The sequence below is a fragment of the Pelodiscus sinensis genome, chromosome 9 (assembly GCF_049634645.1).
Source record: "Pelodiscus sinensis isolate JC-2024 chromosome 9, ASM4963464v1, whole genome shotgun sequence".
NCBI classification, from domain to species: Eukaryota; Metazoa; Chordata; order Testudines; family Trionychidae; genus Pelodiscus; species Pelodiscus sinensis.
Genome location: NC_134719.1, coordinates 23,995,025 through 24,018,072, shown reverse-complemented (window position 1 = coordinate 24,018,072; position 23,048 = coordinate 23,995,025). Strand labels below are relative to the sequence as shown.

The 23,048-nt window shown below is 45.7% G+C and overlaps 1 protein-coding gene across 3 annotated transcripts in view; it reads right to left on the bottom strand.

The window, feature by feature from the left end:
- MSH4 (mutS homolog 4) overlaps nucleotides 1–23,048 on the bottom strand; it is a 118,741-nt gene that overhangs the window by 35,828 nt on the left and 59,865 nt on the right. For all 3 annotated transcript variants that reach the window (XR_012905921.1, XM_075936277.1, XM_075936278.1), the window contains exons 9-14: nucleotides 17,787–17,861; nucleotides 16,682–16,746; nucleotides 15,890–16,059; nucleotides 6,200–6,336; nucleotides 5,780–5,883; nucleotides 4,810–4,934 (exon numbers count right to left, since the gene is read on the bottom strand). Coding sequence is in view for 2 of the 3 variants with exons in the window: in XM_075936277.1 (XP_075792392.1) it covers nucleotides 4,810–4,934; nucleotides 5,780–5,883; nucleotides 6,200–6,336; nucleotides 15,890–16,059; nucleotides 16,682–16,746; nucleotides 17,787–17,861 (676 nt within the window). In the remaining variant the exon portion in view is untranslated. The remainder of the gene's footprint in view (nucleotides 1–4,809; nucleotides 4,935–5,779; nucleotides 5,884–6,199; nucleotides 6,337–15,889; nucleotides 16,060–16,681; nucleotides 16,747–17,786; nucleotides 17,862–23,048) is intronic.

Genomic DNA, 23,048 nt, shown 5'->3' with positions numbered 1-23,048 from the left:
GGAAGATGTGCTTCAGGACAATGAGATGGATTTCCCACTCGCGGTCATGAGGGAAATGTCTGCTGAGTGCTTCTGCCATGACATTGCTTGTGCTTGGTGTCACGTTACCGGAGTTTAAGGGAAGCAGCCAGGTCACTGCTGCGCCCATAGGGGAGTGTTTGCCCCAAAAGTTGGTACAAAGGGGGCCATGTGAGGTGTTAAAAAAAAGCTTACTTTCTACTGATTCTGTATATGCTCTTCATATACCTGTACTCTGTGTGTGTGTGTGTGTGTGTGTGTGTGGTTATGAATATGTACTCTGTATGGATACTGGAAGTTTCTCTGTATGTGATTGAGCAATGGGCTCGGCCTATGGACATGCTAATTAACAAGGCTCCAGGGACAATAGGTCTCTTAAGTACCAGAGACCCACCTATGAAGGAATCTAGGCGCCTCGTCAGAGACCATGTTTCTCTCACCAGCTGGGAAGAAGCCGGGGGGGGGGGGGGGGATAAATAGGCCATGTGTCCGACTCCATCTTGGTGCGCAGCTCAGCTCTTTATCCCAGAGGCAAGAATGCAGGGATCGAGGAGCCGGGAAGAATTGTGGACCCATCCTGATGTAGGATGTACACCAAAGTCTTTTAAGCCAGCAGCTATAACATCTCTGCTGCAGGCCTGGGAGATTCGATGCATGTAATGTATGATACTTTAACAACCTTACTTTCATGCTTTTCCTTCTTGTAGTAATAAACCTTTAGATTTTAGATTCTAAAGGACTGGCTAAGCGCGATCTTGTGGGTAATATCCAGAGGGTAAATTGACCTGGGATCTGTGGCTGGTTTCTTGGAACCGGACAGAACTTGTTTGAGGTAGGTGAGATTGGGGTCTAAGACCCCTCACCTGTGGGCAGGCCTGGTGTCATATGGGGCACCGATATTGCCAAGGTGTCAGAGGGGTTTTGCTCGTAAGGGGACTGGTTTGTGGCCTGTTTGGGAAGGTCTCCAGTCTGGGGGCTGTAAGGAGCCCCGAGTTTGAGCAATTCACCCTGAGTGGATGCCCTCAGCTGTGCCCAGACCCGGCCCGGTGCGTCACACCTGGTAAGCAGGACGCTATCAGGCTGATGCGATTCCGCATACACCAATTCCATAAGCAGACTGATTCTGTGCAGAGCTGTCAGGAACGTGCTCCTCCTTGGTGACTGATATAATACATAGTGGCTATATTGTCCATAAGAACCCTGACAGTCATACCGGTGATGTGTGTCCGGAAATACTTGCATGCGAGGAATACGATTTAGGTTCCAGGAGACTGATATGTAGAATGGCCTCCGCTAAAGACCATTTCCCCTGTACGGACATGCCATTGATGTGTGCGTCCCAGCCTCTTGAATGTAGGATTTCAAGAGAAGACATTTGGTTTCTGGTAGATACTGAAGCAGCTGTGTTATCTTCTCATAGTTATCAAAGTTGTGATTAGATAACAAGGCAGCATAATTCACTATGCGTAAGAGCAAGGTTGCGGAAGAATAAACCTTCCTACCAAATATGTCTAATTTTTACACATCTGGCGTCGTCTTATATTGTGGTGTTTTGGCACGTTATTGGGCCACGTCCACTGCCAAGGAGTTCAGCTGTGAGGGATTAAACAGGAACTTCAGATTTTTGGAAGGGACAAAGTATTTCTTGTCTGCTCTCCTGCAGGTTGGTGGAACCGACGCTGGTGTCTGCCAAATGACCTCTGCAGCCTCCATGATGACTTCGTCAATAGGGAGCGCAACTTTTGAACTCTGTCAGGGGTGAAGATTTTTCAATAAACTGTGAGACAGAGCAGGGGTGATACAACAGGTTAAAGAGCTTGATGGAAGGGGAAAGATGCAGCTCTTGCAGAGTAAGTCAGCAATCCTGGCTAATTAGGGGTAGCTGAGACAGGGCAGCTGCAAAATCAATTAAGGCCCAGGTGAAACTAATTGGGGCTGCCTGGAGGCCTATTTAAGAACTCTCCCTGTGGGTGAGGGAGAAGAGAACTGAGAAGGAGTTTGGAGAGCTATGAAAGAGTGTGGAGAGAATTGAGAAGGAGTTTGGAGAACTGTGAAGGAGTTTTGGAGAGTGGAAAAGGAGTTTGGAGAGAGAAAGAAACCAAGGAACCAAGAGAGCAGCATTGACCTTGTTAAAGACTACAGGGGGAAAACAAATCTCAAACCAAGGCAAGTGAACCATATACTGTGACTCCTAGACTGTGGGACAGTGGGCTGAACAAGGGTCAGGGACTCAGGAATGGGACTTATCCTGCCACACCGGTACTGCTTTGCTTGCACCTCTGTTAATTGGACCTCCTGGGACTGAGCCACCTGTTTGAAAAGGTGCTGGAACTGTTTGAAGTCGTCCAGCTGAGACATGTCTGCTGGGAACACCGCTTCATCAGGAGAGGAAGATGAACGGTCAGGAATTGGGATCTCCATCTGTTGGTCCTCCACTTTCAACAACTGGACCTCTTCCGGCTCAGATTGTTGTGCAGTTGTGCCCGGACTGCATACAGGAGGGGTCGGCAGATGATTATGTTGCAACTACAGTGACGTATGTTTCACTGGTGGCCGATCAGAGCATGGAGATTGCTGATGTTTGCACTGGAGATAGCAATAGCGTGAAGAATAAGGTGAGTCATGACTGTGGTAGTAATATTGGTCAGATCGGTGAGGTGACGAGTACCTGGCCAATTTGCAACTTGAATATTGCCTCTCATAACTGGCATGCGGAGATCGAAGCGGAGAATACGAATAATGCAGTGACCGCCTGTGTGGCGGGGAGTAGGATTGTTGCCTGTAATGATTATTGTAATGAGGACAAGATCTGTATGACGAGTAGTGAGTCCTGCGGTAATAATGATGTATTGGACTGTCATGACAGTAGAAATGTTGTAGTGGTGACCAGTATAGCGGAAGCGAAGGGGAGGGTCCTGGTGAGAATGTTAGAGATGGAGAACGGGGACTCCCTTGCTTCTGTGTTTTCCTAGCCTCTTTAGTTGGTGCTTTGCCTGCATCGGTGCCAATGCCTCCACTGGTGCCAGCGCTTGACTCCCCAGAGGCTTTGCTGCCTCTGCCGGTGCCAGTGCCAGCATGCTTGTTGGTGCCGGTGGAGTTTCCTCCGGTGCTGATCCTGCCCGAGACGGTGCTCGTTGCTCCAGTGCCACACGCGGAGTCAAGTAGCGCAGTGCTGGCGCCTTTGAAGTGCAGGCGCCGCTTATTGGCACTGATGCCACTTTCAGCGCCGAGAGAGACTGCTCAGGGGCCATCATCTTTTTTGATTTTGTGACAGACCCTGGTGCCGAGGGTCGTGGAGTAGAGCCAGCAATGCCTGGTTTATCCCCTGCGCTGATCCTGTTTGCAGGATCAGGTGGTAGTGATTGCGCAGGGGACGCCTTCCTCCTTTTTTGCGAAGCCAGTTTGGGAGAAGAGACTCTTTGTTTGTGAATCCCTGCAGCTGATATGCCTGCCTCCAGCGACTTGTCAAATAACAACATTTTTAGGCGCATCTCTCCGTTCCAGTAGGTGCGGGCCGTAAGCTTAGAGCAATGCCTGCATTTTGGGGGGATGTGAGCGTCCCCTAAATAGCATATACACGCTGAATGGCCATCTGAAGCCGGCATGGGCGCCCAGCAAAGAGCACACTTTTTAAAGCCTGGGGATCCAGGCATCATTCAGTTTTCAGCTATGTCCGTTTCGTGTCAATTTCACTCTGCGGCTAAAGCCGCTAACCTCTGACCGCAAGAAGCCGCGGCAATTCAATACTTGTTAAAACAATCCTCTTTATTTTCCCCCTTTTTAGGTAACAGAAGAATGTTGAAGAGAAAGGGTGTAACCTACTTACAATTAATTATATACATGTCTCCTGAGGGAATTCAAAGAAAACGCTGAGAAGAGAAGAGCTCCGTCTTTGGTCAAGGACTGTTGAGAGGAACTGAGTGGGGAGCCAGTTGCACACAACAATCAAAGGGCGTGAACGGCACGAGCTGTTGATTGCGCATGCACAACCTGGCTGAACACAGCTACTGAAAGTCTCTGGACTGTGGCACCAGGACGAGCCTACACCATCAGTGGAGCACGCACGGGGACCACTCGAAGAAGAACTCTTGCTTTAGCTAACATATCATAAAGATCTGATCCAGTTCTTCTCCCCAGAAATGAGGTTCTGGTCTCATTTGTCTATCCCCATGGTAAAACAAAAGGAAAAAATATGTAGCACTTTTAGACTAACAAGGTAGTTTATTAGGTGATGAGCTTTTGTGGGCCAGACCCACTCCTTCAGAGGAAAAATCAGAAAAGGTATTGCCATGCAGAAGACCTGATTTTTTGCTATCAAATCAGCAAAGACAATATACTTGGAGGAATTAATGGGTGGTTTTCTGGAAATGAATACAACTTTTATACAAGCTCTCATGAACTATTAGAGACATCCATCTGACGAAGTGGGTCTTTGCCCACGAAAGCTTATGCTCCAACACTTCCGTTAATCTATAAGGTGTCACAGGACTCCTCGCCGCTATTACAGAAAAGTAATAGCATAGCCTTACATCCTCAAATTAACATGTTAAGATTGCGTTCAGCAGCAAGTGGGAGAGTACAATGAATAAAAAGAAAAATTAGGCTATAAAAATAATTCATATACTGATCTGAAATGTAGTTTTAATTCTATAGATGACTACTATATGAAGAGATAAAAAAACAAGAGCCACAAACTAGACCTGATATTATTATACCATATAAACACTGGGGAACAGAGTAGTTTTACACACATTTTTATTGATATTTACCATCTATTAGAAAGATACTTACCATAGTCAGAAAGAGTGCAGGCATGGGCAAATGACAGCAACATATCTAACATTGACACAGTGTCAGAGAGTTTGTATAGGCAATGGATATGTTCATAGATTTCACTCAGTAATTTACAGACTATTCTGCAAGCAGACAGTTCCGATTTAGTTACTGTACACTACATTTTATAGCTTATACAATGTACTGAAATAAAGCAACTATTAAGCTCATGATGTCAATATGGTACTTGGATACCAGGCATTTCATAAATGCCATAAGAATTTGTAAATATGGACTATTTTCTGGATTTCTAAAAAGCATAGTAAATTATTAAGGAACAACTTCTAGGCCAAAATTCTTCCATCATGTGCAGATAGACTTTCCAATGGCTTGAAAGGGAGCTCTGCCTGTACAAAACTGACTAAAAATACAGCTTTGTAACTAATGGTGTTCTAGTGCTCTCCAAAAACTGACTCTAATTCCTTGAATCCTTCATTTTTAAATGAGTTCACATAATCTCCCAAGGATGATGTGGCCAAGGACAGCCTATGTTAGCATTTGTAATCTAGAGGAAAAGAGAATATATGCTCTTGGGTCCCTATATAGGCATAGTTTATGGAAAAACTGAAAGTAATTCTACTTAAAATGAAAGGCATACTTAATATAAATAATGGCTTCACATTGTCAAATTGCTACATTCATTGTGTCATTTTGTGTTGATAATAGTCCACAAAAATGTTTAATAAAGGCGATAAATATTCTTTTTTATGAATAAATCGCTATCCATTTTAATCATTATTCAGAATAATGTAGATTTAGCCTTTTAATGTGCTCTCTCATGAAGAACATTTTCTCTGTACAATCTGGATTGCTTTTATAAGACACCATCATTTAATAATGAAAATATATTAGACTATCTTATAACTAGTTGTTAATATGGCAAATAAATCAAGTTAACAACATATGAAAGAGTTTGAAATGTTCTTACAAGTAGGTCATATGATAAATTTCTCTCAAGGACTCTTGACACCTTTCATTCATTTTAATTAAGTCTGCTGAAGTAAAGCTATATGCATTTTTCATTTTAGTGATCTGTAGGGAAATTCAAATTTAAAGTAATACATGTCAAAAAAGTGATCATAAAGATTTTAAAAAAAAACAAAGTAGGAACAATCTGGAAAGCAAGTGACAAAACCATTATCTTATTTCATTTTTCCTAAATAATAGCATGAAAAAACAAGTGTACACAGAATAGCAACCTTATACTATTTCATATGTTTGGACAAATATGATAGTACATACAACCATTTAACATACTATATAGAAGAATTTGGTTAAATAAATTCTATCCTCATTTATTACATAATGTCACATTATTTCCATGACAAAACATGTTTAGAACATATACCTTTGTAAATTCTGAAGGAAGCTGGCCATTAGGTAGTGCTGCACATTCTGCATTTATCTGGATAAAAAATCCACGAGCAGAGCTGAAGCTCATTTTCAAAGGTAGGTTGTACTTTTCTCCTAGCTGAGTTATCATTCCTAAATAATATGGAGAAAATCAGTCATAACTGAAATCTTATCTTATATACTGTAAAACTCACTACGTTATATGAGTAGTAAAGGTATCATGCAAAAATCTAGATACCAATGCCAGTATTTTAGCCTTGTTAGCACCTGAAAGGGTGTGTGTGAAGGTGAAAGAGCTCAGTAAATGAGACAAATAAGAGCACTAGCTTTAGAATAGGAGAATTAACAAGATCTTTTTAAAGATACTCATATTTTGTCATCAGACCTCATGAGGGGGTTGTCCTACTGGAAAGGACAATCTCTCAGAGGAGAAAACGTCAGATGAATCTACTTTCATGCCAGTGGTGTTTCACCGCGCTTTCTCATCAGATAACTGTAATGCTTAGATCTAGATCTGGGACCTTTCCATTCATGAATCTAAACAATCCAATTTTTCTCCCCTCACTCTATAGTTCAGAATTCTTTGTATTTCTTAACCTCAACTTCAGGGGTGAAAGTAACTTAAATTTCTTATAGGTACTGCTATACTGCAACTCAACCAGGGGATTAGATGTTGAGGGTGCAGGAGTGAAGGCAGAGGGTGAGAGGCTCAGGGTAAGGATGTTAAGGACTAGTCGAATCTCTGATAAGCAAAAGCTTATTGGATAGTTCAGTCAACAAGTAGATTCCCCTCCTCCCCCTCGCTGGGGGAAAAACGGGGGTACTTCAAAGTCGCAAGCTGCACAGAGCCCGTACTCGGGCTCCGTGCAGCTCAGCTGCTTTGAAACGCCAAGGCAGCGTTTCAAAGGGGCAGCGCTACATAGCTGATCCCAGACTCAGCTGTGCAGCGCTGCCCCTTTGAAACACCGCCGCGGGGCTTCAAAGGGGCAGCATAACATGGAACCCAGGGTAAGGGTGCAGTGCTGCCCCTTTCAAATGCCTGGCCATTTGGGTCCCTGGGGCTATCAGGGATAACAGCCACACTGCCCTGGCCACTAGATCCCCAGGGCTGGTGGGAGAAGTGAACTGCCCAGCCACCCAGGGGTTGTGGGTGGTCCCTCAGACCCACAGGGGCTAGGGTATTGTCCCTGGTTGTCCAGCATTGGGGTGGGGGTTGGGCTCCTGTGGGAGAGAAATGTAGAAGGAGAATGAGGGAGGCAGAAGGGGAGGAATACTGTTGTACAGTGACCAGCAGCATCCAGAGCTCTGGCTCCAGCTGATCACTCTCTTATTGGTGCCTCAGAACATGCCAGTAGCTTACTTTCATCTTTGCCCCAACCTATCCACCTAGTGCTAGGGTGAAGAATACTAGATGCAGGGGGCTATTAGATAGCAGGAGGGAAGGTGCTGCTAAAGGATGGGAATTCTGAATTTTGCTGAGTGGGATAAAGCAGGTGCGAATGTCTGGATGAGTAAGGAAAGATACCAAAGTGGTACTACTGGGGGGGGGGGGGGGGGGGGAAGAGACAAGGGATATGTATGCTTTGAATGGGATTTCCCTGGAATTCAGAGGTGAGATGCCTCCACCTCTCACTGTTGCTACCACCAGGGACTCAGGCCAGCAAATTGTTGGGTAGGCAAGATGGGCTGTGTTTGGACAGCTGGGTCCTGGAGTCACTCAATGTTCCAGTGTCAGAGGAGTAGCCTTGTTAGTCTGTAACTAAAAATATTTAAAAAGCAACAAGGGTAGAAGTGGGTTGTGCCCATGAAAGCTCATGATACTATCTATATATTTTTGGTTAGTCTCTAAGGTGCTACAGGACCTTTTTTTTAATATTTTTGTGCTTCAGTGTCAGTGTCTGCTTCCAACACTTTGCACAGTAGCACAGAAATAAGAAAAGAAGCACTTGCACAGTAAATATGTGGGTTGCAGTGAAAATGAACAGCAGTAACCATCAGGAGGTAGAGAGAATTCCTCCCTACCTACTTTTCTCTGCATCTTAACAGCCATCTAAGAAAAAGTCTGGAAAGCAAAAGAACAGCTAAATTTTTGCGATGCTCTCTCTGTGTGATGTCAATTGTAAGCTACAAGCTAACAGGAACCTCAAGACAATCTATACAGGCTGAACCTCCCAAATTCGGGACTCTCTGGTCTGGCAACATCTGTGGTCTGGAAGGAAGCAGTAGCTGGGGGATCCCTGACCCCAGCCCAGAACTCCAGCGGCAGCAAGGCCAGCGGTGACTAGGGGGGGGAATCCCCATCCGGGAACCCTGGCAGAGGGGGCCAGCAGTGGCCAGGGAGGAATCCCAGTCCAAGGAGGGTGATCCTGGGAGCCCCGGCATGGAGCCAGCAGTGTGGAAGGAAGCCCAGGCTCCAGGAACACCCACAGCCCAGAGAGGAACCTTGACGACCTCCCCTGGTTGAGCAAATTCCCTGGTTTGGAACCTCTTGGGTCCTTAGGGTGCCAGACCAGGGAGGTCCAACCAGTAGTATATTATTGATGCTCCAAATTCTACTACTCACATGTGCTTTTTATCATTCTTACCTGTTGAAGTATGAACTAAAAGAACTATCTTGTCTGCTCAGAAATGTGATAGGAGCCATTCAGAAAAACAATATTTTTTCATCAACTTTAGACACTGTTGTAAAGCAGGCTTTTTCTGTCCACGGCCTTCGCGTATAGCCCATCCTGCCACACAAGGCCCCTCACACAAAATCCAGATACTCAGAGGAGCATGGGAAGCACAATGCAGTTTTTGTAAATGGAATTTGACCTCACGGGCATCCTGGAACTCAAAAGCACCAGAAAATAGGGAGGTGAGCATAACTAGATAGCGCCTAGCTGCATTTACAGATAAGCCTCATTTGACCGTAGCTTGACCGATCTTAGAGGCAAGAGAAAAAGAAAACATAAGGTAATAAAACATAACTGTCTCACACTAACTATGCCCCATCTGGTCCTGTCCACGAGGGGATCATGCATACATCACGGTTTGTAGGCTACAAGGAGCCAATGTTGTAGACATCGCATTCGGAGGCGAGCGTAGGTTATGACATACGTGGTGGAGGCCATGTGGCCTAACAGCTTCAGGCAGGTAAGGTATGAGACTGTCGGGGCCGTAAGCAAGACGCTCGATAAGTCCCGTATGGTGTCGGCTCTGTCTGTAGGTAGGTACGCCACAGCGGTGGTAGAGTCTAGTTTGGCTCCAATGAAAACGATGGACTGGGTGGGAATCATAGTAGATTTTGGAAGATTGATAATTAGTCCAAGAGTCTCGAAGATACCTTTTGTAGTGGTAACTGCGGTCTCGGTCTCTTGTCTCGAAGGGGCCGTGAGGAGGTAGTCGTCGAGATAAGGAAAGATGGTGATGCCGGCTCGACGGAGGTACACAGCTATGACTGCCATGGTCTTTGAAAACACTCTTGGGGCTGCGGATAGGCCAAAGGGGAGCACCATGTATTGGTAATGATCGTCTCCCACAGTAAAGCGTAGAAATCTCCTGTGAGCTGGATGGATGGCAATATGGAAGTATCCGTCCTGTAAATCGAGGGACGCGAACCAATCCCCTTTGTGTAGTGCTGGGATAATGGAACCCAGAGTAACCATCTTGAATCTGTGTCTTCGCAGGTGGCGGTTGAGGCCGCGAAGATCTAGGATCGGTCTCCATCCCCCCGACTTCTTCTTGATGAGAAAGTACCGGGAATAGAAACCTCTGCCTCGGAACTCGGGAGGAACTATTTCCACCGCACCTATGGTAAGCAGGTGCATGACCTCCTGACGTAACAGGGATTCGTGAGAGGGGTCCCTGAAAAGGGACAGGGATGGGGGGTTGGTGGGAGGTAAAGTTGAGAACGGAATGGTGAGTCCAGAGGTTACGATCTCCCTGACCCAACGGTCCATGGTGATGGCGAACCAACGAAGGGAGTAAGGGTTCAGACGGTGGTGGAAGAGCTTGGTTACTCGTGTTGAGGATTCCAGTAGGGGGATGGTGCGCAGACCTTCGACAAGTCCGTCAAACCTGCTGACGCGGTTGTTGCTGGTTGTGGTTTTTGTTAGGCTGCTGGCGGCGGTGTTGGGGGCGCTGCCTTTGTCTATGTTGGTCGTAAGGTCTAAAGCGTTGGTTGGAATAAAAAGAAGAAGAAGGAGGAGGAGGCCTTTGTCTGTTATACGGCCAAGCTCTCCTGCGCCTGAAAGGCGGAGTGTACATCCTGAGAGTTCTTAACGTGGTTCGGGAGTCCTTTCCAGAGTGAAACACTTGATCTGTGTTTTGGGCAAACAAGGACGCTCGGTCGAACGGAAGGTTTTCCACCTTTGGCTGTAGATCTTTTGGCACAGAGGCCAGGTGGAGCCAAGAGTCACGTCGCATGACAATCGATGTCGCCGTAGTGCGGGAAGCTGAGTCGGCAATATCCAGAGATATCTGGAGTGCATTACGGGCCACTGTGTAACCCTCCTGCACAATGGATTTCAGTACGTCTCTCTTGGAATGAGGAAGATGTTGTTATCGAAGTCATGGTTAGCAAGATGGGCGGAATAGTTTGCCATCCTTAATGTGGCTGTTGCCGAGGAATATACCTTCCTGCCGAGCAAGTCCAGACGCTTGGCTTCTTTGTCCGCGGTGGAATTTCTCGCTTGTGCGGACCTTGCCTTTTGTTGAACTGCGTCGACAACGATGGAATTTGGTACGGGGTGAGTGAAAAGAAATTCTGCGTCTTTGGCATCAATAAAGTATTTTCTGTCTGTGCATTTATTGGTAGGGGGCATAGATGCCGGGGTTTGCCAGATGTCATTAGCTACTTCCAGGATAGCGGCATTGAAAGGGAGAGCTAGTTTTGACTTGCTGGACTGCTGCAAGTTTCTAAGGAGGGCATGGTGTTTAGGTGGTGCCCCAGAGGTGCGTAAGTTTTGTGAATGCGCTATCCGTTTGAAAAGTTCATGAAATTGCTTGTAGTCGTCCACAAGAGGAGGTTCGTCGTTAAAAACCGCGTCGTCCGGGGAAGAAGAAGCGGCATCTGTCGGAGAGGCCACGGGCTGGTGCTCTGCCACCGGCGACTGAGTGGTATCGTCATGCGGGGCGGAAGTAGTTGACGCATCCCCGGTAGGTGTTGGTGGGCGTTGAGCTGGCGGAATAGAGCCCTGGGTAGTCGGCCATGGCGAATATAATTGTTGCCGGTCTGGGGACAAGGGTGAGTGCCTTGTGACTGAACGTGAACGATCAGAATGAGGCGAGGTGTGCATACAATGGCGAGAACCACGGTGTGAATACTGCGGAGAGTAAGAAGCGGCGCTCCTGTGGCGATAGTAATGGGAGCGAGGAGGAGATCGCGGGGATCGTGAGCGGTATGAATAACGATACGGGGATCTCGAGTAGTATGTGCGGTGAAAGTGAGGCGGTGTAATGGATCGCCTTGGGGATCTGTAATAGCGATGCGTAGGGGAATAATCGTAGTAATGGTCCCGCCGTCTTTGAGGTGGTGAGAGCGATGGCCCAGGAGAGAAGGTTGCCCTATCTGAACTTGGAGAAGGTGTGCGAGGATGGTGGGTCTTCCTTTGCGCCTTAGTCGGCTCCGCCGTGGATGGTAGAGTCTGGGGGACCGGGCTACCCGGAATGGAGGCAACTGAGGCAACTTCCGAGACTTCTCCCGGAAGGTGTGGTGACCGAGGCGCCGAAGATGGGGATGGTGGAGCCGTGTCACTCTCAGAAACATGGGGTTGTAGGGCCGTGCTGAAACCACACACGGAGCCGGGTCAGCCGCACACGATGGTTGGTCAGTGCGGGTTGGTGCTGACGTGCCCTGAGTGTGTGGGATAGCTGCATCACTAGGTCTTGAATGGGATGACCTAGGTGCCGAGTGTTTCCTCGGTGCCGTATCCGGTGCCTTAGGTGGCTGTGGCTTAGTCTTCGGTGCCTGCTTAGGCTTCGGTGCCGGGTCGACTCCCGGTGCCGGATTAGCCTGGGAGCGATCATGAGGCAACGGTGCCGAGTGCCTCGGTGCCGAGGACCGCACCGTATCTGGCTGCGGTGCCGTTCGGAGACTCGGTGCCGCCGATGATGGTGCTGATTCTGGGAGGCCCGGCGGGACTGATACCACTGAGAGCGCGGGACTCGGCGCTGATGTGCTGCGGGCTTTCGATAATTTGACCGCTCCCTCCGTGGGAGGGTGGCCCGACGAGCCTCGTGCGTCTGTTGCACTTAGGCTCTTGGACAGAGCGGAGCCTCTCCCGTCCTTAGACTTCTGCACACCCGGATCCTCTCGTTCTGTTGCTGACGGGGGCTGGAGGGCCTTATTGAAAAGCAGCATTTTCAGGCGCATTTCTCTGTCGCGCCTTGTGCGTGCAGTTAACTTGGCACAGTGATCACATTTCTGGGGGATGTGGCCCTCTCCTAGGCAGCGAATGCAACGGGAGTGGCCGTCAGAGATGGGCATGGCCTCTCCACACGAAGCACATTTCTTAAATCCCGGAGAGCCGGGCATGTCTGCTGAGGAGGTCTCCGGGGAAAGATCAACTTGAGGGGCTCGCCGGAGTGTGCCTCAGAGTTTATAACGGGAGAGGAAATATATATATATATATATATATATATATATATATATATATATATATATATATATATATATATATATATATATTTTTTTTTTTTTTAAACTATCAAGTACAGGCAGTCCCCGGGTTACGTACAAGATAAGGACTGTAGGTTTGTTAAGTTGAATCTGTATGTAAGTCGGAACTGGCGTCCAGATTCAGACACTGCTGAAACTGACCGCCAGTTCTGACTTACATACAGAATCAACTTAAGAACCCCAGGCGTCCCCAAGTCAGCTGCTGCTGAAACTGATCAGCAGCTGATTCCAGGAAGCCCGGGGCAGAGCAACTCTGCCTGGGGCTTCCTGTAGTCAGCGCTGGTCAGTTTCAGCAGAAGCTGACTTGGGGACGCCTGGGGCAGAGCAGCTGGGGTGCTGCCGGGTTGGTCCAGTAGTGCCCAGAGCGGGCGCTGCAGGAGCAATCGGCAGCGCCCCAGCTGCTCTGCCCCAGAGTCCAAAACAAAAGCCTGGTCTGCTGGGGGGGGGGGGAGCACACTAGCTGCGCCCCCCCCCCAGCAGACCAGGGACACGGGGAGCAGAGCCGCAGCGGCAGCGGGGTGCCGCGCCTCTGAGGCCTTGCTCTGGCAAAGCCTCAGAGGCGAGGGACCCCGCCACGGCTGCGGCTTCAGTCCGGGTGCCTGTGGTCTGCTGGGGACGGCCCCCAGCAGACCACAGGCTCCTGGACTGAAGCCGCAGCCGCGGGGGGGGGGGGGGGTCCCGCGCCTCTGAGGCTTTGCTAGAGCAAAGCCTCAGAGGCGCGGGGAACCGCCGCTGCTGCCGCTTCAGTCCGGGTGCCTGTGGTCTGCTGGGGACGGTCCCCAGCAGACCACAGGCACCCGGACTGAAGCGGCAGCAGCGGCGGTTCCCCGCGCCTCTGAGGCTTTGCTCTGGCAAAGCCTCAGAGGCGCGGGACCCCCCCCCCCCCGCGGCTGCAGCTTCAGTCCGGGTGCCTGTGATCTGCTGGGGGCCGTCCCCAGCAGACCACAGGCACCCGGACTGAAGCGGCAGCAGCGGCGGTTCCCCGCGCCTCTGAGGCTTTGCTCTGGCAAAGCCTCAGAGGCGCGGGAACCCGCCCGGTGCCCCTGGTCTGCTGGAGACGGTCTCCAGCAGACCAGGGGCACCGGAGCAGCTTACGAACGGGGCTTTCTCACCCCGACCTCCGGGGCGAGAAAGCCCCATTCGTAAGTGCGGATCCAACGTAAGTCGGATCCGCGTAAGTCGGGGACTGCCTGTACTAACTAACTAATCTAAGCAATAAGTGACTAACACTAAGTAGGAAGGGGCTAACTGGGAAAGAATATCTAAATATATCAACGCGATTTCTCCTCAGGAAAGGAGCGTGTTCCAAATCCGTCTGTGGCCGTGGACGGTTAGGAGGAACTGGCGGGTCGGACCGCGCGACGCAGAAAAGGCGCGAACGCCACGGGACGCTCTGCACATGCGCGGTCCTCCGGAGGGGGCTACTGCTAGCAAAACTTTCCGGTTTGCGGCGCCGGGACGAGCCCGACACCTGTAGTGGAGCACCCACGGGGACATCACTCGAAGAAGAAGTGGAAGTGTTCCCAGTAGCCGTTACAAAAACAACTTATGATGCAGCAACCGGACTTACTAACCAGGTCACAGTTCTATGCACCTGATCCTGGACCAAATTAAAAGCCCTTTTAGAGGACATGCAGCGTAACGCAGGAGAGCTCCCCACAGTATGGTTGGAATGGGTAGCTTTAAGTAACGGATCAGAGGTAGTAAATAAGGAGGATGTAAAACACTGAGTTTTGAAATAGACTTCACAGCTTGTGGGAAGTGTTCCTCCAAATTCTGAAGGAAGGAATACCTGCCAACCATCAAGCCATACTGGCCCTAGGCATTTTAGCTGGAAAAACACACACAGAGCAGCCCGCTGAAGCAGGAAAGGGCTGCCAAGCAACTTCAGGAAATTCTCAAACCCCTGTACTAAAAGGTTTAGAAATTATAATTAGCTAACTGCAATAATAAACATTTAAATTTACCCATGAAAAGGAACCATAAGCTGTGGGGGCCAATTGAAAAGCCTACCCTTCATACTACACTCAAAGAATAAAGGCATTCTTCCAAAATCGCTTTGATTCATTTTGGCTTTAAAATAATATCAAGAAAGTAGTTTCGCACAACTCTTAATAGCACTGTTAAATCATAACCCACACACTCAAACCTGTTAAAATATTAAAAACAAAGTATTTATGTTTGTACCACAAAACTGTATTTGAAATATTATTATTTGAACACTTTGGACTGAATTAGTTGTGTCGGTTTTAAATGGAAAGATTACAGTGTATTTGATGAATATGTGGCATAATAAGTGAAACAATCTTTTTACTTTTTAAAATCACAAAATATTTTTTTGTCATTTCATTTTCATTACGGTTTTTCTCTATAAATGGAAATTCTCAATGTACATTTTAGAGTTACCATATTTAAAGTTCCCAAACAGATGACACTGCTGCAGAGAAGGAAGAACAGAAGGAGGAGAGGAATACAGTTTTTACTGTACGGTTTCTCTCTACTTTGAATATCTAAAATTATAAATAACAAATGTTCTAAAAAATAAATGTAAATCATATTTAAATGTCTCTTTTTACATCCACCCTATTAACTGTGTAGTTCTGTCGGCATGTTCAATGCCGCAGTTGTGTCCAGATGACAGAAGGCTCTTTCTGATCAGCAACATCTGTTCAGCCTCTCCAGTAAACACAGATACCTCGATGAGGGCACACAGGGAATTGCAGTTATATCAGAACTGAGGCTAGAAAAAGGATGAGCAAGGAATAATCACAGACATTTTTCACATTTCAAAAATCTGCCAGGACAGAGGTTGGAGGACCAAAAAGAGGTTGTGTCTTGGAAAACCTAGATGGAACCCTAATTTAAAATATACTTCCAGTTTTTTAAATCAATGACAAAATCAAATTACAATAAAAATACTTTCCCTATCATCATTAGAAAATAAGCACTTTATATTATTGTACTATTTTATGGTTCTGTGTAACAGGTGCAATATATTTTTATTAGTCAGTAAGCATGAAATACCTGCTATGTCATCTACAATCTCTGTGTATGTTCTACGAGCTATATCAAGGAATTCATTGATGTTTGGCCTCACTGCGTAGCACTTCTGAGTCCTCATATTCAGGCATCCTTTTGTGTATCTTGTATCATCATTAATGACAGTTTTAATCTTTTCAAGTATGATTCCAAACCTACAACAGTAGTTATATCAGTAATGAAATAAGCTAGGTCATATTTTTAACTTCATTGTCAACATTATCTTCAATTATAAATAACAATCACTGAAGCCAAAAAACCTCATGAGTTCAAAGTAAACATTAAAAACTTACGTGATTTTTTTTAACCTCAGAACACCATAGCAACACTGCTAGCTTTGATCTAAATCACTGAATATCTTACAGAACAGGAGATATTGCACACTGCTTAGGTATAGGTAACAGCTACACATCCTCAGTCATTTTGAGTGATTCCCAGAAATCAAAGTAGTCTCAAATTCTTTTTTTCTTTTACAATAATATCTACTGGAGCATTTATTTTTGTAAGAACTTAAATTGTGTTTGTCATTCATAACCAAACTATTGTTAAAACCAATTTTCTGTTTATATTTTTTTAATTATTCCTGCGGTAGTTGAAACACTGAATTTCTAAAAACTTCATGAAGAATAAGTACCCTTAAGAATTTCTGAGAACACCACAAAAAACAGGACCTATCCCTATAAATAATTAAAGAAGCATCACTTGACAATCCTACAGACATCCTCAGAAAAGAGAAGACAATCGGAAATTCTAGCTAAGAAAATATAATCACAGTACCTTTTATCTTCCAGAGAATTGTAGTATGCCTTGAACAGAGGTGTCTTGCAGCTTCTCAAAGCAGCCTATTGAAAATGAAAATATAGTTATAGATTAAATTAAAATCATTTTAACAGTCTGAAATGCCTTTAGATTCACCCAGACTTGTGTGTAGTGGTATAGAGAACTTACAAGTAGGGCTGGCATACACTTAAGATAAATAATCATTATAAAATTAAGCTTTTACCATGCATTCACAATCCAGTTCCTACAGTATTAGAAACTCAAGTATGTTTTTTAACCAGCATATATTTAGAGGCCTTTGTATAATTATTAGACAATATTACTACCGTGATAATGTTTAATTCCATGAGATAAAGAAAATATAAGGAACTGCAGAGTGTGACATCAAAGATTAACTACAGGATGTACTTCCAAACTCTGGCACTCTCTGGTCTGGCAACATTCATGGTCTGACATGGATGCTCCTGGACCGGAGAATCCGGGATCCAAAGGACAGGAAGACTAGTCGGATGGGACATCAGGATCAGCAGCCTGGCTGGGGGCAGTACAGGACTGAGGCCAGAGCCCCACAGCAGACTCCAACAGCCCCCAGAAGCGCAGGGGCCATAGCCCTCACTGCAACCTGCAGGAGTGTGGAACTGGAGCCGAAGCCCCGTGGCTTCCCCCAGCTGCACGGGGCTAAGGCTGGGCCCATCTGGGTCTGGGAGTGGAGCCTCATGGCTTCCCCCGGCTGCATAGCAGGGCTAGAGCCCTAGCCCTGTAGCTGCTCCTGGCTGCGCAGGACTGGAGCCCGAGCCCCGCCGCTACTCCTGGCTGCATGGGGCCAGAGCCACAGCCCCATGGCTGCTACCAGCTGCACGGGACTGGAGCCCCAGCCAGAGCCAGCAGTAGCTGAGCAAGCAGCCCAGTCAGATTGAGGGGCGAGGACAAGGTATGGGAGCCTGCCAGGGCAGCTTGACAGCTTGGAGGCCAGTGACAGGAGACCTCCCCTGGTCCAGCAATTTCTTTTGTTCAGGACAGGTCAGGTCCCAACAATGCCGGAACAGGGAGGTCCAACCTGTAGTTTGGGTTTTATATAGATAAATAACATAATATATTTCACCTTTAGAGGATCCACAAGTTCCAGGGTATGCTTCAGATAGATTAAATTAGTTATCTTTGATTCAGCAGCTTTAATCTATTGAAAAATTTTTACAAATACAGTAGAAATGTATTTTAAAATACAGTATTTTAAAACAAGCAAGCATTTTACACAGATATTCCAAAGTACTTTTCATGGACTATTAAATAATTTAGGAAAATTCATGACTAATGATCAGCTATACATTTTGCAATTTTGCGGGTTTTTTTTTAAAACAAGTGAATTTTGAGAAAACTAAAATTACAATAGAATATTTTCAAAAGAGTTCTTCATCTGACAAGAAGTCTAAAATATATGTTTTTTTGCACAGAGCAGAATATCTGCTATGGTGTACGAATAATGCTGCCTTATAAAGAGGAAAAAAATCTTATTTTTGTGTGGAGCATTTAAATCAATGTTGGAAGTTCGAAGGCTTCTGAAAATGAAATTGAAGAAAACTTTAGATTTGAAAAATGGAAAAAATACTATGTAGAAGGTAGGGCAGATTTTCAAGGTCACAAAGGAAACTCTTCCCTTTTATTTGTTTGAAAGTAAAATTCATAAAAAATATAAATGAGAGTGAAGGTTCCTGGCTGGGAAATAGTAAACTGTAATTTTCTTTCAATTTTATGAAAACTTCAATTATACAAATCTACTAAAAAGTCTTATTTTACTTTTAAAATAATAATTCTACAAATTGTTGGAACAGAACCCCAATCCCATTTTTAAAGTTCTCAAAATTTAAGAGTTTAAGAATTTTTCAATTTTTCTTTCAAAAAATTCTGAAATGTCTTAAACAGAAAAATGTGCTTATGGGACTCAACTAAATCCCTTTATAGGTTACTAAATTATCTTCTTAGAATGAAGCTCGGCAATCAGTCCAGAAAGTATCTTAGTGCAATGGAAGTGTTAGTGGGTACTTTACAGAAATATTCCTTAAGATGAAGTAATCTGATTGTCTTGGATCACCTTAGCAAGCAGAAAGTAAGCCATAGTAGCTGTTCCAATAGCCATAATTCCCCATCCTCACCCCAGTTACCACTTACTGGAGTGTCTTGCTTTTAAGGGGGAAAAGGCATAATTCAACAGCTTTGTTATTTTAAACCTGTTAGTAACATTATAACATGGTGTTTTTATTATTTAACATATAAAATAGGCACACAGATAAGAATACAAAGAAAAACTTCTCCTTCTTTTTTGGGGTGTGTGTGTGTCTAAATTAGCATCCAAAAACACTCAGGAAAATTGTGGTGTACTGGCCATATTTTAAGTATGCTGAATAATTCTTTTGTTATCAATTTAGGCTAGGCAGCTGTATTGTTACTTAAGCACTTTCCTGATTAAGATTATGTAGCCCTTTAAGGAATTTCTTAGAAATAGGGGGAGCAAATATAAAGAATCTGTCAACTGGAGTGTGGCTGTGAGGCTACGGCAATGCACACACTTCCTCCAGGCAATGAATACAAGACCCGTGGCCATCTGAAGCAGGCATAAGGTCACAGCACTTATCACATTTTTTAAATCTGGGGAAGCCTGTCATTTTGCTGTTACCACTCTTTCTTTCTCTCTCTCTTTTTTTTTAAACTAAGGTGATTTTCTTCTCTCTCTTTTTTTTTTTTTTTTTAACAAAATAGAGGCCTGAGGGCTGGGCCTTAACTATTTACAACAAATATTACTAACTATAATAACAAGAAAGAGAAGTTACTCACTCTGTGCAGTAACGATGGTTCTTCGAGATGTGTGTCTCCAGGAGTGCTCCAATGTTGATGTTGGGCTTGTCCTGGCGCCATGGATCAGAGACTTTTACAGCAGTGTCCAGTAGGGCTATGCATGCATGAGTGGTGCATGTTGTTCCCACCTTTGAAGTTAGCATGTGCAGCCCGACTCCTCTCTGTTTCTTCTTTGATGCCCTCCTAGCAAGTTGTCAATACCCAAAGAAACAGGGAGGAGGACAGGTAGTGGAACACCCATGGGGACACATATCTCAAAGAACCATTGTTGCTACACAGAGCAAGTAACTTCTCTTCTTCAAGTGATGTCCCCGTAGGTGCTCCGCTGTTGGTGACTGCGCAGCAGTAACCAATTAGATGGGACGTGGGCTTCAGCTAGTTGTTGTAGGCCATGGAGAAGACCGCAGTAGCTATTGCGGTGTCCGTTGTTGAGCATGGTGAAATTGCATAGTGCTTCATGAACATGTGATTAGATGACCAGGTGGCTGCTCAATGTATTTCATGGAGCAACACTCCCCTGAGGAAGGCAGTTGACGTTGCCATTGCTCTGGTGGAATGGGCTTTGGGAGTTGTCAGGAATACTCTATTCTAGAATGAGTAGCAGGTGGTAACACAGTATGTTATCAATTTTTATATGCGCTGGGAAGAAAGTGGTTTTCCCTTGGGCCTTTTGGTTATAGATGTAAGCAGTCTCTGTGATAGTCAAAAAGACCATGTCCTGTCTAAGACAATGGCCCTCCTCACATCCAATGTGCACGATATGGCTTCATCCCTTGAGCAATGCAGTTTCAGGTAGAAAGTGGGAAGGACTATTGATTCATTGATATGAAATTCAGAACAAACTTTGGGTAAGAAGGAGGGATGAGGTTGTAGAATAACTATGTTTATGAAAGGTTGTGTATGGAGGTGAGGTTGTGAGAGCTGGGAATTCACTAACCCTCTTTGCAGAAGTGATTGCCAGCAGGAACCATGTTTTCGTGATAAAAAAGTTAAGTGATGAAGTTGCCATTGGCTTGAACGGTAGCTTTGTGAGCGAGTGGAGGACCAGTTCTAAATCCCACGTGCGAGGTACAGGTGTATGTGGTAGGTGAAGGCTCTGTAGACCCCTCCAAAACCTCTTAGGCTACGTCTAGACTGCAAGCCTCTTTGAAAAAGAGCATCTAGACTGCAACCAGTACTTTCGAAAAAGCAAACCACTTTTTCGAAAGAGAGCACCCAGGCAGTCTGGATGCTCTCTTTCGAAAAAGCACAGTTTGCATTACATAGCACCTTTTTTCGAAAGAGCACTTTTGAAAAAAGGTGTTATTCCTCATGAAATGAGGAGTACCACCGTCGAAAGAAAAGCTGCGTTCTTTCAATTTAATTTTGAAAGAACGTGGCTGTAGTCTAGACGCAGGTGAAGTTTTTTCGAAAAAAGTCTACTTTTTTCGAAAAAAACCTACAGTCTAGACACAGCCTTAGAGATGGAGTGGGAAAATATGGAGAATCCATCTATCAGAGGGATGAAAGGTTATGATCGCAGCCAGGTGAACTCGGAGTTATGAAAGAGATACATTTTGCTGTTTCAGGTGATATGAAAGTATGCATCTTGGAGGATGAGGGCTGCAACCCCCGGTTCTCTTTTCAGTGAGAAAGTAGTTTGAGTAGAAACCTCTCCGTTGGTATTGTTTGGGGATCCGTTCTACAGCTTCTATGTTGAGAAGGTGTTAGACTTCTTTGCAGAGCAAGGTTGCATGAGAAGGGTCCCTGGAAGGGGAGGGAAAGGGTGAGGAGGTTGTGGGGATCTATATAAAAGGAATAGAGTACCCGCAGCTGATAATTTTTAAAACCCACCGATCTATGGTGATTGCTGCCCCTTGATTGTAAAAAGGGCATATGTTGGACTCGCCTGGCGCTGGTGTGGAGGGGAGGTTGGGCAGACCCTGGACCAAATTCTCAAAACTGCTGTCAAGAGGCCTGAGTTGTGGAAGAGCGTGTGTTTGGAGCTCTTTTCTGTTGGTTTTGTGATTGGAAGTAGCTTTGGTCAAATGCGGCGAGGAGTCCTGTGGCACCTTATAGACTAACTGAAGGTGCCACAGGACTCCTCGCCGCTTTTGCAGATTCAGAATAACACGGCTACCCCTCTGATATTTGGTCAAATGGTGGATGCTGCTTCTGTCTGCCAAAAGTTGTGTCCCTGTGTCTTTGGTAGGATGTATAGAGTTTCCGTTGGTAGGGGGGAGTATACATCCCTAATGTGCATAAAGTGGTGCATGAATCTTTGCTAGAATGCAAAGATTCATCAGTCTTTGGAGCAAATGATCTGTCCTTGTCGAATGGCAGGTCTTCTACCCTGGCCTGGAGGTCCTTAGGAACTTCAACTGCTTGAAGCCGGGATAAGCATCTCATTATTATGGATATTGCCATAGCTTTTGCCATGGTGTTGGCGACATTAAGGGCCATCTGCAGGGCTGTACAAGGTATAGTAAACCACTTTAGAAATGGCTTTGAGGATAGGTCTCTTATCATAGTTTTGCATAATTGTCAAAGTCGTGATTAGCGAGTAGGGCTGTGTAGTTAGCTATGTGAAGTTGAAGGGCTGAAGAGGAGCACATTTTCCTCCCAAACAACTCTAGGTGTTTGTGGTCTGTATCTTGTATATTTGTTTTGTATTGATGATTTTTAGGCCTTTGATTTGCAGCATCAACCACTAAGGAATTGGGATGAAGGTGTAAGAATAAAAAGTCCAGGCCTTTTGATGTAACAAAGTATTTTCTATCAGCTCTTTCGTTGGTTGAGGGGGCTGTGGCTCACACTTGCCATACTTTGTCCGCTGCTTCAAGTATTGTCTCGACTAGAGGCAGTGCAATTTTGGACTTTGTAGAGGGTAGAGGTTCTTTAAAAGCATATGCAGCTTTTCCTGTACTTCTGATAGCACAACCTCCTGACCGACAGCCACTCTTTTGAATAAATCCTAAAATTGTTTTAGGTCATCACTAGGGAAGGAATCATATGGGATAACCGCTTCATCAATTCCAGAAAACAAGTTGTCATTTGGTGACGTGTCTGATTGTTGGACGGTTGGCTCATCCTCAATCTGCTCTTCCTCAGAGTCCATGCTCTCTGTTGTAGAGTGTGATGGATCAGAGTATGTAGAAGACAGTGATCTCATTTGGGTGTGGGAGGGGCAGTGGAATTGTGTTGTGGTGCCCAATAACAATAGGGGGACCAGCAGCTATGATACTGAGGATAGTAATGCCAGTCCGGGTGCCATGGGGTGTATTAATAGTGTCGTAGCCTGTCTGTCCCATATGATGCATGTGCTCTCTCTGGGGATGAGTGTTGTGAGAACACACTCCTTGTATCCCCCTGGTAGGCACTGAGTTGTGATAAAGTAGGTGAGTGTGGGGAGGGCGGAGAGCCTCTCATTGATAAGGAGGAGCAAGAGCAGTGCCGTGTTGACTCACCCAGGGATCTGGTTCTCATTCTCTTGTCAGTTATTGATGGAGCATGTGTTTTGCTGCATATTCGGGAA